The sequence below is a fragment of the Pleurodeles waltl genome, chromosome 1_2, assembly GCF_031143425.1.
Source record: "Pleurodeles waltl isolate 20211129_DDA chromosome 1_2, aPleWal1.hap1.20221129, whole genome shotgun sequence".
Lineage (NCBI taxonomy): Eukaryota > Metazoa > Chordata > Amphibia > Caudata > Salamandridae > Pleurodeles > Pleurodeles waltl.
Genome location: NC_090437.1, coordinates 1359874579 through 1359894320, shown reverse-complemented (window position 1 = coordinate 1359894320; position 19742 = coordinate 1359874579). Strand labels below are relative to the sequence as shown.

At 46.8% G+C, this 19742-nt stretch overlaps 1 protein-coding gene across 1 annotated transcript; it reads left to right on the top strand.

Moving 5' to 3' along the window:
• Positions 1–7151: 7151 nt before the first annotated feature.
• LOC138296359 (avidin-related protein 4/5-like) lies at positions 7152–19209 on the top strand. Its single transcript, XM_069235425.1, has 4 exons — positions 7152–7261; positions 11631–11814; positions 13922–14042; positions 18943–19209. Exons 1-4 carry the CDS (start codon positions 7166–7168, stop codon positions 19064–19066), a joined length of 525 nt encoding a protein of 174 aa, XP_069091526.1. The 5' UTR covers positions 7152–7165; the 3' UTR covers positions 19067–19209.
• The last annotated feature ends 533 nt before the right edge of the window (positions 19210–19742 follow it).

The following is a 19742-nucleotide window of genomic DNA, read 5'->3' as shown; positions in this document are numbered from 1 at the left end:
GCACCGGCACCTGCACCACAGCCAGCACCGCCAGCATACATGCTGTAAGCACCGCCGCAAGCACCAACACAAGCACCGCCACCTGCACCGCTGACAGTAGCACCACTATCAGCACCAGCAGCCCCAGTGGGCAGCCGACTGAGGCTGCAGGAGACGAACTGGAGCCTACCACCACCACAGGCAGCACCCCCACCAGCTCTGGCATTGCCACCACTTAGCAGCCTTAGGCGCCGCAGGATGGAGTCTAGCCCTGCCTCCATGTACTGTCATGCTACATGTTCCCTGTTAATCTCCTGCTTCAGATACCCAGGTGAGGGAATGAGTACTGGCACACCCCAAGTACTGCATCACTGAGCACCAAGCCCGCTCCAGAACCAGTGGAAAAAGGCATCCACTCACCCTGTCCTTGGCAGGATGAAGCACTCTGGGCACCAAGCCCCCTCCAGAACCAGTGTAGAAAGGCATCCACTCACCCTATCCTTGGCAGGATGAAGCACTCTGGGCACCAAGCCCCCTCCAGAACCAGTGGAGAAAGGCATCCACTCACCCTATCCTTGGCAGGATGAAGGCCTCTGGGCACAAAGCCCCCTCCAGAACCAGTGGAGAAAGGCATCCACTCACCCTATCCTTGGCAGGATGAAGCACAGTGGCCACAAAGCCTCCTCCAAAACCAGTGGAGAAAGGCATCCACTCACCCTATCCTTGGCAGGATGAAGCCCTCTGGGCACAGAGCCCCCTCCAGAACCAGTGGAGAAGCCATCCACTTGAGAGACTGTGGCTTTGCACTCCCCAGGGCCAAGCAGTGGGCCAACCACCCACTAGTTAGACAGTGGCCTTGCACTCCCCAGGAACAAGCAGTGGGCAAACCACCCACTAGAGAGTCAGTGGCTTTGCACTTCCCAGGACCAAGCAGTGGGCAAACCACCCACTTGAGAGACTATAGAGACTGTGGTTTTGCACTCCCCAGGACCAAGCAGTGGGCAACCCACCCACTTGAGAGACATGAGAGACTGTGGCTTTGCACTCCCCAGGACCTAGCAGAGGGAATGGAGCCCCCTCGAGGAGCAGTGATATTATTCCATCTTCTGGCTGAGGTGTCCCCCCCTTCCCTGTCCCCCTGAGGTGCCTGTGTGTTTTCGACCTGATGCCCCTGCAGTGTTCTCTCCATATTGAGGCAGGAGTCAAGTGTAGGCTTGGCCCATGATTTTTGGCTCAGTAGGCCACGGACATTTGCAAAGGACAATGTACGGCCTACTGTACATATTGTAAATATTTGTATATACTGTTTTTCTATTTGTTACGCATGTCTGCCTATTTCTAAAATATCACTGATTACAATCAATTCCTTTTGTCCTTGCGTTATTCCTGAGGGTTACTGGGTGTATCTGTAATGTTGTTGGATCTGTTTGTGTGTATGGTGTTGTGGGTGAGGGTGGTGGTGGGGGTGATGTGTGTTGCGTGTGTGTCACTCTCTTTTTCCTCCCATCTCCCCTGTGTACTAGGTGCAGTACTCACCGTGGTCATCGCTGCCGCCGTCTTTGATGTTCCTGGTGTATGAGCAGATACACCAGCATCTGCAGCTCGGGCTCCATGGTGTCCTGGTTCTTCGTTGAGTGTCGAGCGGGGAGTGGTTTACCTTCGAAATACTGTTTCCGCCCTGCTTTTGATGGCGTTGGTACCACCCCGGAAAAGCTGGTGGATTGGTGTGTCATAATAGTGTGGGTGGTACATTGTCTTCGGCCTGTCTGTTGGCGGTGACCGCCGCGGTATTTGTTGCTACCGCTGTGACGGTCAGAGTGTTAAAGTCTGTCTGTGATGGTGGTTTCCGCTGTGGTCGTGATTCAATTTTTTTTACTACTGGCCTGTTGGCGGTAATAACGCTGCTTTAACACAGTCCGCCAGGGTTGTAATGAGGGCTTTTGTCCTTTACAAATTATTATTCCCAGGTTGAGAGAAAATCCAGTTGACTGAACACAAAACTGAGACCTGATATTCGAGAAAGTTGATTGGAAGAAAATGACCAAATTATGATTGTTGATGGTTCTTGTTCAAGAGATAACATGGGAGCATTGAGAGCAGGATATGCTGTGTGCACAATTTCTGGTATACTCGAAGCGTACTGCTCTGAGCTGTGTATTCTGCACAAGTGACTGAGTTGGTAGCCTTTACAAGAGCATGCCATGTCTCTGCACGGCTTAAAGTTACCATATCTACAGTCAGCCAGTACAGATTTGGAATAGTCCGTGATTTTGGCTAGGTTGGTCACAGAAAGGTTTCCTGACCTCTTCTGGTTCACCAATTAGTAATGGTGAAAGGATTCATGATTTGTTACAAGCTATAAAAATTCCTGAAAAGATTGCTGTGGTGAAATGTAGTACACAGCTGAAGTCACAAGATTTTGTGTCAATGGGAAATGGATATGCGAATCAAGTCACAAGGTTTTTCACATTGAACTGTATATCGTTCATAGACAAATGAGAATTGTTACCTGAGGAAGAAGAAACGTGCCCAATTATGCACTACATGTCATAGATACTTTGGAAGAATTGAAAGCGCTCCAGGATAATGTTGACAAGGGTGAAAAGAAATCTTAGTTAAAATTGAAATGTGTTCAGCGTGAGGATGACGTATGGGTGTTCTGAGAGGGACAAGTGGTTTTACCAAACAATTTGTTGACTCAAATCGCTAGATATTATCATGACCAAGCACATGTTGGAAGGGATGCCATGATTCAAACATTTAAGCAGTTTTGGTTCAATCCAAAATTTAGACAGGTACCCGAAGCAGTTTGCCATTGTTGGATCATCTGTCAGCAGAGGAACATAGGAAAACGGACTGTGGTTAGTTTGAGCCACAATGGAAGAGCGGGAGGTCCATTTAGCAGAATGCAGATGGATTTTATTGAGATGCCTTTGCGTGGAGGATTGAGGTATGTGTTGGTGATTGTTTGTATCTTTAGTCATTGGATTGAAGCTTACCCCACACCAAGAAATGACAGCCTTACCGTAGGGCTGCTAGTCCTCATAGATGTCAGCTGAGACCCCACTTTCCTAGTTTTCTGTCATTCTTTTTTACACTGATAGTGAATCACTATATTCATTATTAGTGTAATAACAAGCGGAGTGTAATTATCTGGAATATGACCCTTCCTGGGTCCTGAGATAAGCAAAACACTTTTAAATGTATGTTGTATGCATGCTTGTGGGTGAGAGTGTGTTTATGTGAGAGGGTGTGTGTATGTGTAATTGTGTGTGTATGTGTAAGTAAGTGTGTGAGTGAAAGTGGAGGTCAAAGGGCATGGCATGTCACTTCCGCTACCCATGGCATTTTGTTGAATTCACGTCCATGGAAATAACATTGGGATTAACAACGCTAGGAACATTTAGCATGTTTTGGCAGACTGTTATATGCCTAACTGTTTTTAAAATTAACATGTTAAACTACTTTACCCAATTTCTCAGTGCTTTCCTTAAGTGTGTTATTCAATTGGATTGCTAGTGTGTCCCTGAACTCCCCTAGAGGGACTGATAGTAATCTAAAAACATTTCCTCCACAAGATTGCTCAGCGACCTAGTGTCCGGGCTGTGGTCCAACTGCTTTTCTCATTCATTATTGCTGCATAGAACTAAGTCCTTGCATCAGAAATCCAACCCCTACATTTCTGGGGGCCTTAGATTTAGTACCAACTGGACCTTCTGATGTTCTCTGCTGGAGTGACACCTGGCCCGTAAGTGCTGTCTCTGAGCTCCCTGGAAACTTAGAAGTGGCCCAGATGAGCTGCTCTAGAAGACCTGAAAATGGGGATTTTTTTGACTTCCAAGACCTCTGGAGCAGTCAAGAGGACCTCACGGAAAAGGTGTTCAATTGTGATGCACCTTCTGTATATAAAACTTCTGGCTTAATTTGATGGAGGATTTTGAGCCACATAAAAAGGCTAAGTCAAAAGGCAAAATTATTTACCGGGATGGCTTGGTGTGTCCGACCTACACTCCATCATGGTGAGCCAGAAACAGCACTTTTGTCCTGGACTTCTGCTTTCAGAGAGTCTCTTTTGCACTAAGTGGGAGTTTTTTTGGTAATATTTTTACTTAAAACTTTAAAAGTTCATATCTCTAGTTCCCCTTATTGGATTTTTATGCTTTTTCCCAAATTCAGATTGCATTGTTTTTCTTGTTCGGTGTTTTGACATTATGAATTTTTTGGTTTTGCATAAATACTTTACACATTTCCCAGAGTTAAGCTTTTCTGCCCTGTGTCTGTGGTAGACACCCAGATATACTCTATCAATCAAAGGCAGATGATGGTTCTTGGTGGAGGGCCATAAACTTTGCAGTTCATTACCTTTGGACATTAAATGCTTTTTTGTAGAAGCTAAAATCATTTGTTTGGTAATGCAGACTTTTGGTAGGCGCTTCATACAGTCAATCAATGATCCAAATTTTGTAAGTTTGTATGTGCTGTGTTAGGCCTGACAGCCTTAGGGTGGTCATCTCCCAACTTTTTGCCTGCCCCCTTCCACTTTTCTGACACAGTTTCTGCTGGTTTTAGGACTCTGCACACTTCACCACTGCTAACCAGTCCTAACGTGCATATGCTGTCTCCCTTATACATGGTAACATTGGTTCATCCTCAATTGGCATATTTGATTTACTTAAAAGTCCCTAGTAAAGTGCACTCCATGTGCCCAGGGCTTGTAAATTAAATGCTACTATTGGGCCTGCAGCACTGATTGTGCCACCCACATATGTAGCCCCTCAACCATGTCTCAGGCCTGCCATTGTAAGGACTGTGTGTGTAGTTTCACGGCACCATCGACTTGCCATTTAAAAGTACTTGCCTAGCCTTACAATCCTCTTTTTCTACGTGTAAGTCTCCCCTAAAGGAGGCCCTAGGTACTCCCATAGACCAGAGTGCAATGTAGGTAAAAGACAAGACATGTACATATGTGTTTTATATATCCTGGTAGTGAAAAGCTCTAAAGTTCGTTTTCCACAACTGTGAGGCCTGCTCCTTTCATAGACTAATATTAAGACTGCCCTCGTATACTTTTTGAGTGGTAGATTCTGATCTGAAAGGTATAACCAAGTCATATTTAGTATGGCCAGAATGGTAATATAAAATCCTGCTTATTGGTGAGGTTGAATTTTATATTGTTATTTAAGAGATGCCACTTTTAGAAAATGAGCATTTCTCTGCACTTAAAACCATCTGTGCCTTACAGCCTGTCTCCAATCAATGTCTGGTCTCTGCTGGTTGACAGCTCCCTTGTGCATTTCACCTAGGTAACCAGAAACACAGGCCACTCGGTTTCATCTTCATTCATCTGCATATTGAATGGGTCTTCCTGGGCTGGAATGGTGGAGGGTCTGACACTTACATTACAAAGGCCAGTGGCCTGCCCTCACGCAATTGCCTAATCAACCCCCCCACTAGGACCCTGGCAGACAGGACTGGGCTAAAAAGGGAACTTGTGCACTTCAAAACCACTCTTTGAAGTCTCCCTTACTTTGCAGGCATTTGTGGGCATATAAATTGGGTCTTTGACCCCTCCAACTCAGACACTCCTGGACCTACAGCTGCATCCTGTCAAGAGGAACTGACTGGCTGCCCAAAGGACTCATCTGGACGGATTTGCTGAGAAGGACTGCTGCCCTGCTGTTTCCCCGCTGCCCTGCTGGCCTCTGACTTTGCTGAGGACTCTGCCTTCCCCATAGGTGTTCACTAAGGGCTTGGTTTGAGCTTGCCTCCTGTTTTCTGAAGTCTCAGGGCCAAAAAGACTTCATCTCTTCAGGAAATTCCTTGTGAGTCAAAAACTCAATGCACTGCCTACCGAAACCGATGTGAAACCTGCATTGCGACTGATAAATCACTGCACAGCCAACCAGAACAACAGAGCCCGACTTCCTGACTGGAAATTCGACGCAGCGCCTGCCTTGCATTAAAAAATTAGACTCATCGCCTACCGTATCGACACAGCACCTGTGCCTCCTGCCAGCCCATCAAGGATTTTCCACGCATTGTCCCTGGGCGCCAAAATATCCCCCCATCGCAGTGAGGAACCAGGACTTCACACCGAAAAGCGACAGAAACCCCTTGCAACGTGGAAAGAAACAACGCATCATCTGTACTGCGTCAGAAACTTTTTCCACGCATCTCTTCCTCTGCAGTCTCCATGCATCGTTATTTTTGACCCATACCAGGTACTGAGTGTGAGGATTAAGACTCTTTTAAACCTTTGCTTATTGGATGTTTGTCGTTTTGACCTTAGTGTATTGAGATAAATATTATCTATTTTCCTAAACCTGAGTGGTGTATTTTTCTGGTGTTTTTACTGTGTTACTGTATAATTGATTGCACAAATACTTTACACATTGCCTTTTAAGTTAAGCCTGACTGCTCAGTGCCAAACTACCAGAAGGTGGCCACAGGATAATTTGGATTGTGTGTGACTTACTGTGTATAGGATTGCGGTCCCTACTTGGACAAGGGTGGATACCCCTGCCAACTAGAGACCCTATTTCTAACATGCTGCAAGAGCAATAACCAATTATCATACTTCCTACTGCTCTTCAACAGAACTTAACACTGTGGTTAGGAAGAAGATGGAATCCCATAAAAAAAGAGGAAAAAATAAATCTCATTTTAAGCATCTGGGGGGATAATCTTCTCCACCCTACTTCTATACAACAATTTTGCCTTGTGCAAGGTTCTTCTCAGTATGCGTATGATTCTCTGCCAAGTAGGCACTGTACTACACGGTACCCACATGGGCACGTCAAAGAATAATGATTCCAAGTTTCATTGCTCGTGTGTGAGGCAGGGTGGAGCAGTGATGATTCATCAGTATGTAGGTTTCTGTGTTAATGAAGTGCACTTGTGTGGGACAGCCCCGTTTTATACACTATTATGCTGTCACCACCACGATAAGAGCTCATTATTTGGAGGTGGTCAGTCTCATCCTCTTAAACCATGATTTTGAAGAAAAACACCATGTTGAGGATACATCCTCCCCCCTGATATGATGAAACATTCCTTGGGTGTGGATCATCTGGTTTTAACAACATGTCGCAACAGGTTATTACTCATATTTTTATAGGAAGTCGACATGTTTTGGTGGCGCATGTCACATGCAGAGGTATATAAGAAAGTGGCACAGTGCATATGAATGTTCTTCTTTGACAGCACCATGGCTCTCCACTGCCTTGCCGGGATCATTGCACTGGTACTCCTAGTGGCTATCGCTGATTCTGCCCATGGACTGGTAAAATACATTGAAATTATATTAAATTTGTAATCCTTCCTAGGAGTCTGTAGGGTGACAAGCCGCAGGCCCTCATTTTAAGATTGGCGGAAAATGGCGCCTACCGCTGTGGCGACGGCTGCCAAAAGACCGTTGCCGTGGCCAACATCCGTCTGCCAAATTATGACCACCGCCGGATTTCCGCCATAAGAAGGGTGGAAATCCAGCAGTGGCCATACTGGCGGATAGTGTTAATGTGGCACTGCTACCACCAACTGCGCCATGCCAGTAGACCGCCACCAGCCATATTATGACAAATAATAAAGCCTGGCGGTGTTCTGCACGCTGGCTCTACTGGTGGTAGCAGCCCCCCGTCCTGTTCCCTGACAGAAGACCCCCTGGATGCAGGAAAGTTGTGTTTCCGACAGGGTGTTGTGTGTGTGTGTATGGGTTTGTGTGCATGAATATGTGAGTGTGGGCATGAATGCGACTGTGTGTGTAGTGTTGTTTGCATGGGTGTTTCATGTGTGGGAATGCGTGTATGAATAGAAATGTGAATGCATGTCTGCGTGTCAGTGTGAATGTGTGTACGGATGTGTGCAAGAATGAATGCATGTATGCCTGTGTGAGTGAGTGTGAGTATGCGTACAGCGTGTCTGCGTGTGTGCGTGAATGGGGTGGTGGGGGATTGGAGGTGGGGATCGTGGATGGAGGTGGGTTGGGGGGCAGCTGAGGAGTGTTTGGAGGGGTGGGTGCGCCTCCTATCAGTGACAGGGAAGCTAGGTAGGGCCTGCTCCCATGGTTTGTTGTGGCGTTGCGAATGCAAAGAAAAACATAGTGGTAGGGAGGGTCAATAGTGGCCGCCGGGCGGGGGATTGTTATCTCCAGCCCGGCAGCTGCTATTGCATTGGCGGTCGGAATGGTATATTGGCGGGCTGGCTGTCATAATGTGCCGGTACTACCGCCACATTATCACCGACCACCGGGGTCATAATGACCTCCTTAGTGTAAATGCTCATCTCTGATTAATGCAGAAAATCCATCTGCTAGCTACGCAAAGTCTATGTGGGCAAGGGATTGTGGGCATGGGAAGATAAAGGGACCTGTCTAAGGTCAAACAGTGCAGGCAGGGATATCAGCTTAGCACGGGACCACGCAGACACTTTAGGCAATTTTTACCAAAAACTCCATGTTATTTGCTGCCCACGAACCTTGGACCACACTCTGCGCCGGTGCCTTCCAGGTTCTCTGCTTGGTCCTGACTATGTAACTTTATATCGACAATATTCTTCCAGTGTTCTTTCTCCTCCAGCTGTAAAGTCCTCTCTGTAAAGTATTCTCTTAGTTGCTAAGTTCTCCCTGTTCTCTCCAACTACAGACACACTAGTGGCAAGCCCTGTCACTTCCTGCAGCATCCTGGCTGCCAGTGCCTGTGTAGAGGAAATGCTGCCACAAGGGTGTGAGTAGCAGAGATAGACCATAACAAAGATGTGTCTAGCTGCGATAGACCATAACAAAGGTTAGTGCAGCTGAGACAGACCATAACAAAGATGTGTCTAGCTGCGATAGACCATAACAAAGGTTAGTACAGCTGAGACAGACCATAACAAAGATGTGTCTAGCTGCGATAGACCATAAAAAAGGTTAGTGCAGCTGAGACAGACCATAACAAAGGTTAGTACAGCTGAGACAGACCATAACAAAGATGTGACTAACTGAGACAGACCATAACAAAGGTTAGTACAGCTGAGACAGACCATAACAAAGATGTGTCTAGCGGAGATAATCCATAACAAAGGTTAGAACAGCTGAGACAGACCATAACAAAGATGTGTATAGCGGAGATAACCCATAACAAAGGTTAGTACAGTTGAGACAGACCATAACAAAGATGTGTATAGCGGAGATAAACCATAACAAAGGTTAGTACAGTTGAGACAGACCATAACAAAGATGTGTCTAGCTGCGATAGACCATAACAAAGGCTAGTACAGCTGAGACAGACCATAACAAAGATGTGTATAGCGGAGATAAACCATAACAAAGGTTAGTAAAGCTGAGACAGACCATAACAAAGATGTGTATAGTGGTGATAACCCATAACAAAGGTTAGTACAGCTGAGACAGACTATAACAAAGATATGTCTAGCTGAGACAGACCATAACAAAGGTTAGTACAGCTGAGACAGACCATAACAAAGATGTGTATAGTGGTGATAACCCATAACAAAGGTTAGTACAGCTGAGACAGACTATAACAAAGATATGTCTAGCTGAGACAGACCATAACAAAGGTTAGTACAGCTGAGACAGACCATAACAAAGATGTGTCTGGCTGAAATAGACGTTTAGGCGCGTTGTGATGTCTGTGAACTCTGCCTGCTGGTATGACAATAACGTCATGCATTTCCTTGTGTCTGTGAGCAATGCAGGGCACAAGTCGGGAGTACACGCAAGTAGACGGCGTCTACCCACTATTTTCACAGGGTATCCCCCAGTCTACCCTGCCATGAGGTTGAGCCGCACAGAATCATGTTAAACTTGCCTAGGTGTAATTTTCAGGCCCTGGGACACACTCGGCAGTGCCTGCTTTCCTTCAAGCAGCAGTGTGCAGGGTGAAGTTGGGAGGGCCTTATGAGATTCCAGCTGGACCCATAACAAAGGCCGAAGTTAAGGGCAAACTTTTAGAGTATCCTGATTGGGGGCTATGAGGCGAGAGGGGCTGACACCTAAATGCAAGTGCAATGGAGGGATGTAGAGAAATAAAGGCTCACAGCTTGCAGTCACTTTGCAGGTGCTTAAGAGAGGCTGCTGTGACTCTGTATATGAGACATAAGCAAGCACTGTAAGGAGGTCTGACGTGTTGGTCTCTCTCAATATTTACACAAATAATAATTTAAATATCACGATTTGATTTTGTTTCTTTTAAAGCGCTATAGAGCTGATGATCCCAATGCAGGATGTCAGAGTGCTTCACATCACACGTACATATTACGCGTTGACAATAAATCATGTGTGTAAATCATAGCACAGGATGTGTTACGTAAGACACTGAGGGTTACAAGGTATAGTAGCCACATGTCCTTCACAGCTCCCTGTGCTCAATAGAAGGATCACAATTTATGAACTGCGAGTAACAAAAGGATCTCTGTGTTAAAAGCAGTAACCCACTTACCTGCTACATACAATGCACATGTGTCCCCTGCATGTTACATGATGTGCTTTGCAGAAGACACTCTAACCCTCTCTGCTACTTTAATTCAACACTAGGACTGTGCGCTGCAGAGATCCCTGCAGCAAATGTGTAACCTCCAGAGCTATCCTACCGTTATCAGTACTGGCTGAGATCTAGTTGGAACACAAAGGTCTCTGCAGCGGGTGCCTTAACCCCATCAGATATTTTAAAATGCAGACTTTGCAACCAATTAAGCAGAACAGATTTACTGCCACATTTCTCCTTCTTGACAATTTCTTTGTGGCAGAGTTTAAAAAAATACATTTTCTAAGTTGAGGCCCAGATTTTGAGCCAGGGTTGTGACAACCCCGACACAAAATATCATTAGTTAAATATTGTAATGTGGTCACGTGTACTCACGATAGACCTGCTAAACATGTGCGTGCGGTGTTAAGATCTGATGCCACGTCTTGGGATGACACTTCCTGTGAGGTCATGGATTGTGATGCCACTTCCTGTGATTCTGTGTGTGATGTCATATGCTGTCACGTGCCATGATGTCACTTGCATAATGTCCAGCTTGGTTAGTGCCCCCACTTCTATTTTAGGACTTGTGCCCTGAGCTGTGCCTGTTGGTATGACAATAACGTCATGCATTTCCTGATGTCTGTGACCTATGCCTGTTGGTATGCCCATGACGTCACTCGCACCCTGCTGTGTGGTGGACTAGCCTGTTGATAGAGTCATGCCCCTGTTGGAGGGTCGAGGTGTGAAGATGTGACTGATGATCTCTGGTGCCCTCTGCACCTCTTGTGGTCTGTAGTGACCTCACACTCGTCTCTCTCCTCCAGGGCAGCCTTGGGGGGTCCTGGAGGAGTGAACATGGCACCCTGCTGTGTGGTGGACTAACCTGTTGATAGAGTCATGCCCCTGTTGGAGGGTCGAGGTGTGAAGATGTGACTGATGATCTCTGGTGCCCTCTGCACTGCTTGTGGCTTATAGTGACCTCACAATCGCCTCTCCCCTCCAGTGCAGCCTCGGGGGGCCCTGGAGGAGTGAACATGGCACCCTGCTGTGTGGTGGTCTAGCCTGGTGATAGAGTCATGCTCCTGTTGGAGGGTCGAGGTGTGAAGATGTGACTGTGACTGATGATCTCTGGTGCCCTCTGCACCTCTTGTGGTCTGTAGTGACCTCACACTCGTCTCTTCCCTCCAGTGCAGCCTTGGGGGGTCCTGGAGGAGTGAACATGGCACCCTGATGACCATGCGCCTTGGGGTCAACGGGACCATCACCGGCACCTACCAGTCATCCAGCAAAGCCCCGACGTCTGTGCTGATTGGATACCAGCAGCAGGGCGACAACCCAACCTTCGGAGTGACGGTCAAGAACAGCGCTGCACGTGAGTACTGCGCGGCGCTATGTCTTCTCGGCGCTGTGGGAGGCGCACGCCCCTCCTGCGCCCCCTTCTCCCTGTTTCTACTCCCTCCCCGCCTACCTCTTCTTCCTCTTCTTGGGATGTTTGTTACCGTTGCTCTAGCTCCCAGAAGTGGCAGAGCGCTTTACAAAGGACAGTCCCGGACCAGAAATCCCCCAAACATGAGGTGCCGGACCGTGGACACGGGGATGTGTGTGTGTAAGAGGGGGCGCAATCTGCCTGCTACTGACATTGGCATCTCACGGGGTTTGGAGGGGGCACAGGTGGCTTATGCTGGGATCAGCATCTCATGGGGGCGGGTGGGGGGGGAAGGAATGCACCGGTTACTTCTGCATCAGCATCTCCTGGAAGGTACATGAGGCGGCAGGTACAGGTCACTTCTGCTGACGTCAGCATCTCATGAGGGTGGATGGGGAGGGGGGCAGGTACAGGTCACTTCTGCTGACGTCAGCATCTCATGGGGGTGGATGGGGAGGGGGGGCAGGTACAGGTCACTTCTACTGACATCAGCATCTCATGGGGGTGGATGGGGAGGGGGGGCAGGTACAGGTCACTTCTGCTGACATAAAGCATCCCATGGGGGTGGATGGGGAGGGGGGCAGGTACAGGTCACTTCTGCTGACGTCAGCATCTCAAGGGGGTGGATGTGGAGGGGGCAGGTACAGGTCACTTCTGCTGACGTCAGCATCTCAAGGGGGTGGATGGGGAGGGGGGGCAGGTACAGGTCATTTCTGCTGACGTCAGCATCTCATGGAGGTGGGTGGGGGGGGGGGCAGGTACAGGTCACTTCTGCTGACGTCAGCATCTCATGAGGGTGGATGGGGAGGGGGCAGGTACAGGTCACGTCTACTGACGTCAGCATCTCATGGAGGTGGGTGGGGGGGGGGCAGGCACAGGTCACTTCTGCTGACGTCAGCATCTCATGGGGGTAGATGGGGGGGGCAGGTACAGGTCACTTCTGCTGACGTCAGAGTCTCATGGGGGTGGATGGGGGAGGGGGGACAGGCACAGGTCACGTCTGCTGACGTCAGCATCTCATGGGGGTGGGTGGGTGGGGGGGGCAGGTACAGGTCACGTCTACTGACGTCAGCATCTCATGGGGGTGGATGTGGAGGGGCAGGTACAGGTCATGTCTACTGACGTCAGCATCTCATGGGGGGTGGATGGGGAGGGGGGGAAGGCACCGGTCACTTCTGCTGACGTCAGCATCTCATGGAGGTGGATGGGGAGGGGGGGCAGGTACAGGTCATGTCTACTGACATCAGCATCTCATGGAGGTGGATGGGGAGGGGGGGCAGGTACAGGTCACGTCTACTGACGTCAGCATCTCATGGGGGTGGATGGGGGGGGCAGGTACAGGTCATGTCTACTGACGTCAGCATCTCATGGGGGTGGATGGGGAGGGGGGGCAGGTACAGGTCACGTCTACTGACATCAGCATCTCATGGGGGTGGATGGGGAGGGGGGGCAGGTACAGGTCACGTCTACTGACATCAGCATCTCATGAGGGTGGATGGGGAGGGGGCAGGTACAGGTCACCTCTACTGACGTCAGCATCTCATGAGGGTGGATGGGGAGGGGGGCAGGTACAGGTCACGTCTACTGACGTCAGCATCTCATGGAGGTGGATGTGGAGGGGCAGGTACAGGTCACGTCTACTGACGTCACAATGTGACTGCACGCACCTTTAGAGCTGTAGTCAATATAATAATGTCTGTAAGTGATGGACCCGAGCTACAGGCCGAGCCTAGAGGCAGGTAAGGCAGAGAGACATTCCTCCTCGCAGCGCCTGTACACAAGGACCCCGTGGAGCCTTAACACAAGGGAAGACAAATCGATATTCATTTACTGGGTGATTTACATAAAGTCAAACCAGGAAACCTGGATAAATCCCGGCTTCTCCGCTTAAAATATCTGATCTTAGGCAAATATTCTATTTCACCAAAGCTTTCTTTTCTCCATTATGGCATATGAAATCAGGTTCAGATGTGTGAGATCGGACTAGCAGTTGTACACAACTATCACTTTATTAAACCCTTTTCGCACCGTGCCTTGCTCCCCTCTCTTGCAGCCACCATCACCATGCTGGCAGGGCAGTGCTACACAAAGCCTGATGGAGAACCAACCCTGAGAACCACCTGGATCCTGAGAGAGCCCATGGGAAACCTGACAGAGGACTGGAAGAGCTCACGGTGAGGGGGGGGCACTGATGTGTGGGTGGGAGAGCTGCCCATTTGGTGGAGCCGATCTCCCTACTCCGTATTATAACCAGGCTCGAGTCCCGGCGTCGGCTCAACATCCTGTGATTCTGGGAAAATCACTTAATCTGCCCACGAAGAATGAATGTGTCCTTGTGTTACGTAACTGGTGCTCATGTAAAGCGCTTCAATGCCTTCGGACGAGTTAGCGCTATAGAAAACTGCAAAAAAAATATGGATGAGGTGTCCCTGAGTCATGCATGCACATGCTAAATATGTTTATATCGAATACTCAGGGATAGTGAAATGCTTTCAATATCTAACACAGAAGCAGCTCGCTAATATTACTGCAAATAGTGTCTGCGACCCCCTCCCATTCTCTTATGTGCCGACCTGCTTTGGTCTAAAAGAGGGGTTGCATGAAACATAAACACAACGGGCCAGATCTACAAGAAAGTGTGCAGTCCCCACCCGCCTAACGACACCGCGGTTGGCTCGTTTCCACAACAGCGTTATTGTGGCGCTTTGCTGGATTACTATTACTGCTACTACTGCTACCTCTACTACTACTACTACTGCTTCTACTACTACTGCTAGTACTATTGCTATTTCTACCTCTTCTACTATTTCTACTACCACTACTCTTGGTTTTACTGTTACTACTACTACTACTACCTCAACTACCACTACTACTATTACTACTGCTACTATTATTACCTCTACTATTAATACTATGACCTTTACTACTACTGCTATTTCTACCTCTACTACTTGTAATACCACTACCGTAACTATTAATGCTACTGCTGCTACTACTACTATTACCACCATTGCTACTACTACTACCTCTGCTACCACAACTACTATTACTACTACTGCTACTATTACTACTACCTCTACTGCTACTACTTCCACTATTACTACTCTGCTACTACTGCTACTACTACCTCTACTACTACTATTTGTATTACTGCTGCTACTACTAATGCTACTACTACTACTACTACTACTGCTATTTCTACTGTTACAACTATTTATACTACCACTACTCTTGGTATTACTATTACTACTATTAGCACTACTACTACTACTATGACCTTTACTACTACTATTCCTACCTCAACTACTACTTGTAATACCACTACTGTAATGATTACTGCTACTGCTGCTACTACTATTACTGCCACTGCTACTACTACTGCTACTACTACCATTACTACTACTGCTAATACTAATGCTACTATTACTACTACCTCTACTACTACTGCTCCTACTACTGCTACTACTATTACTGCTACTATTTCTACAGCTCCTACTCCTGCTCCTACTAGCTCTACTACTACTACTATTTGTATTAATGCTGCTACTACTTTTTCTAATACTACAACTCCTGCCTCTACTACTACTACTAATACTATTGATTCTACTACTCTTACCTCTACTACTAATTCCCCTGCTGCTATTACTACTAATGCTGCTGCTGCTACCAGTGCTACTGCTACTACTACTGCTACTACTACTATTACTACTGCTGCCACTACTACTGCTAGTACTACTGCTATTTCCACCTCTACCACTCCTTCTACTACCACCACTGTTGCTGCTACTATTACTCCTACTACCTCCACTACAGCTACTACTATTACTACTGCTGCTAATACTGCCACTACTAATCCTACCTCTACTACTACTGCTACTATTGCTATTACAACTACTGCTACAGGAGAGAACTTAAGAGTGGATCCGAGGGTCCTATTTTTATACCTGTTGCCAATGTCTGCACACCTGCCCTGGTCCCAGTCTGTCTGCAATCGTAACAAGCTAGAGTGAGGCTCTTGGTGTGTGAGCTAGGGCAGTGTCTTTAAAGTGCAAATGTGACAGGTGACAGCTCTGCCCCTCCGATCAAGTCAAGATGGCCCATCCTGCGAACACCCAAGCTCTCTATTGTATGGCCGTTTGGGAGGAATACACAAAGGCCATCTGCCAACTACAACTAGTCACGTGACTCAGAAAACAGGCTGCAGGCACCATAGGGTTAGGACATGAAAAAACACATTTCTAAAAGTAGCAAATTCATAATTGTCACTTAAAATCTGAGTTCATTATTAAAGAGAGGTTTAAATTACAAATGTTCAGACACCAAACATGACATTCTTACCTGCTCCCAAACAAACTTTAACACGTAGGAAATGTAATATGGTGACCCAATGGAAGAGGAAGTCCTTGCAATAGTGAAAAACAAAGTTTAGAGTTTTTCACTACCAGGAGAAGTAAAACTTTAGAATATATGTCCAACTTTTTAAAATACAATACAACCTGCCCTATGGGTTGTTGAGGGCCTACCCTAGAGATGACTTGCATGTATTAAAAAGGAAGGCTTAGGCCTGGGTAAAGGTTTATTTTGCCAGGTCGAAATAGCCCTTTAAAACTGCACAGACGAGCTGCAATGCTAGGCCTTGGACATGTCTTAAAGGGCTACTCAAGTGGGTGGCACAATACGTGTTGCAGACCTACTAGTAGCATTTGTTTTGCAGACCCTGAGTACCTGTAGTACCACTTTACTAGGGACTTATAAGTAAATTTATTGTGCCAATTGGGTATTAGCCAATTTAAAAATTTTTAAAGGAGAGAGTGCAAGCACTTTAGCACTTGCTAGACGTGTTAAAGCTATCAAAAATTGAATTTAGCACAACAGGAGGGTTAAAAGCAAAAGGGTATGGGATGACCCTGCAGAGAGGGTCAAATCCAACAGGAAGTACAGAGGAATTTTAGGGCTTCACTTAGTTTCTGTTCTGTTTCCACAACTCTGTAAGGCCCCAGGTCTCAGGGAGTCATGGTGTTACCATGACAACTACATTAATACTTTTCTAAGAGAATGTTTGGGGATTTCAATGAATAAATTACAGTTCATCATTTGTTTTGACATCTTGCAAAGCCTTATTTGGCTCTGTAGTGTCACGGCATTCTGGCACACCCATTCACTTGGTGTGCTCTTGTCATGTCTGGAACTAAAACTTGGATCAGGGCTTCAATGCGACTAAGGATCTCACTGAGGACCTAGAAAATTAATGTTATGTAGAGTCATTCCGACCCGATGCATTATCACAGATTAAGGATGCTTTCACTGATATGAAGCCTCATGGTACTTCATATATCATCAGCCAGATGAAAAATCAAAGCCATACCAGGGTGGCCCCTTTCACGGTCATTGCCTTATCTGGAAGGATTTCAATCAATTAAAAATATTGGAAATCGAATGATTTCATTTTTTAATACATCACCTTCTCAAATGAAACACCCTAAACATATGTCAAAGAATGATAGCTAAATAATGGTACAACACAGCCTGTGGCTCTGTGGTACTTTTGGGAAAAGATGTGATGACTCTGTATTGTATATAGTGAAACAGATAGTTTACATATATCTACCTACTGAGGGCGGATTTTATACAAATCCTTAACCTATCCACTCTCTGGTATCATTTCATCATTACCCCCTCCCCTCAGCGCCTTGAGACCCTCACAGGTGAGTAGTGCACTTTACAAATACTCTGATTTATTGATTGATTGATTATATTAGAGAACCTTCATCAGGACAGACAACAGAACATTCATGTGAAATGTGTCACCTGTGATCTTAAAGAGGGGAGGAGAGTAGTTTATGAAAACTTTCAATTAGATCTCTTTCTCAAGGGTTTCCCAGCTAGTACAGGGAACCCTTGTTTCATGTTGTTGGGTCAGCAGAGTCATGGGGTTTATATTACGTTAAGGGGGAAACTGATGACAAAGTTACATCAGGTGACTACACTCTACAGGGAACAAGCGTGTACAAGATGCAAGGGCACTGTGAAGTGTGCCAGTAAGCAATACACTATTTTGTAGTTAACATGCTCTCTGCATGTGTGCTTGTCTGCATGTGTGCTCTCTGCAAGTGTGCTTTCTGCATGTGTGCTCTCTGCATGTGTGCTTGTTTACATGTGTGCTCTCTCCATGTGTGCTCTCTGCATATGTGCTTGTCTGCATGTGTGCTCTCTGCATATGTGCTCTCTGAATGTGTGCTTGTCTGCATGTGTGCTCTCTGCATGTGTGCTCTCTAAATGTGTCCTTGTCTGCATGTGTTCTCTCTGCATGTCTTCCCTCTGAATGTGTGCTTGTCTGCATGTGTGCTCTCTGCATGTGTGCTCTCTGCATGTGTGCTTTCTGCATATGTTCTCTCTGCATGTGTGCTTGTCTGCATGTGTGCTCGCTGCATGTGTGCGTGTCTGCATGTGTCCTTGTCTGCATGTGTGCTCTCTGCATGTCTTCCCTCTGAATGTGTGCTTGTCTGCATGTGTGCTCTCTGCATGTGTGCTCTCTGCATGTGTGCTTTCTGCATATGTTCTCTCTGCATGTGTGCTTGTCTGCATGTGTGCTTGCTGCATGTGTGCGTGTCTGCATGTGTGCTTGTCTGCATGTGTGATTGTCTACATGTGTCCTCTTTGCATGTGTGCTCGCCACATGTGGGCTCACTGCATGTGTGCTTGTTGCATGTGTGCTTCTCTGCATGTGTGATTGTTTACATGTGTGCTCTTTGCATGTGTGCTCTTTGTATGTGTGCTTGTTGCATGTGTGCTCGCTGCATGTGTGCTCTCGGCATGTGTGCTCTCGGCATGTGTGCTCGCTGCATGTGTGCTTGCTGCATGTGTGATTGTTTACATGTGTGCTCTCTGCATGTGTACTCTGCATGTGTGCTCTGCATGTGTGCTCGCTGCTTGTGTGCTCGCTGCATGTGTGCTTGGTTTGATTCCTTTTCTATCTTCTGTTTTCAATATTAAGAACAATATGCCAGCATTACCCCTCTTTTTTTCTATCTCTCATGACATTTTCCTAACATATTTTTTATCCCTGTAACACAGGTTTGGGACCGCCAGCTTCTCAACGAATGATAATGTAAATGGTGAAGCGGCAGGACAGTGGACTGGGGGCCAGAGTCAGATACACCGCACCCCGAAACCAGCTGAAGGCAAAGTGAGGAGCTAGTGGTGGGAGCAAAGCCTGCTTCTGACACCCTGAGAAGGCCACATCTAGGGATGCTGTGCTCAGCAGCCTCTCTTCCACCCTTAATGGCTTCTTCAAATGTATTGTTCATTTTAAATATTGTTAATAAAACAGTTGTGAAGGTGCTCGTGTGTATTTGACTTTGTAGCCATGTGTGTAGAGGTGAACACCTCCAGGATAAGGACATTAATATTCTCTTTCAAATGTGCATTATTTCAGCCTACACAACACATGCAATGCCCTGGTTAAGAGCAAACTATACAACATTGCTTTCACTATGTGGGACTATTAATACCTCCTTCTTCTTTCTGTCACCTGACTTCTCTTCATATGTAGCTTCCATTGTCCTCTCCACATCTCATGCCTTCTTCTCATGATGTATCCTTAATGATATACCTCACCCTACCTGTGGCCAGCGCACACTCCTGGGATTGAGGTTGTCATTAGGTGCTCTCTCTGCACATGACAGATGAGCAGAGTCAGGTGTGAACATACATTCAACCCTGACATGGACACTTACTCCACCCAAGGTTGATTCCTGAAGGGTGGTGACCAAAGGGCTTGTCTCTGGAGGAGATGAAGCAACTAGAGCCACACCAGCATGGCTTGGTACGTTTGTAACTCAAGATGAGCTTCAACGTTAGAGACAATGTCCTGG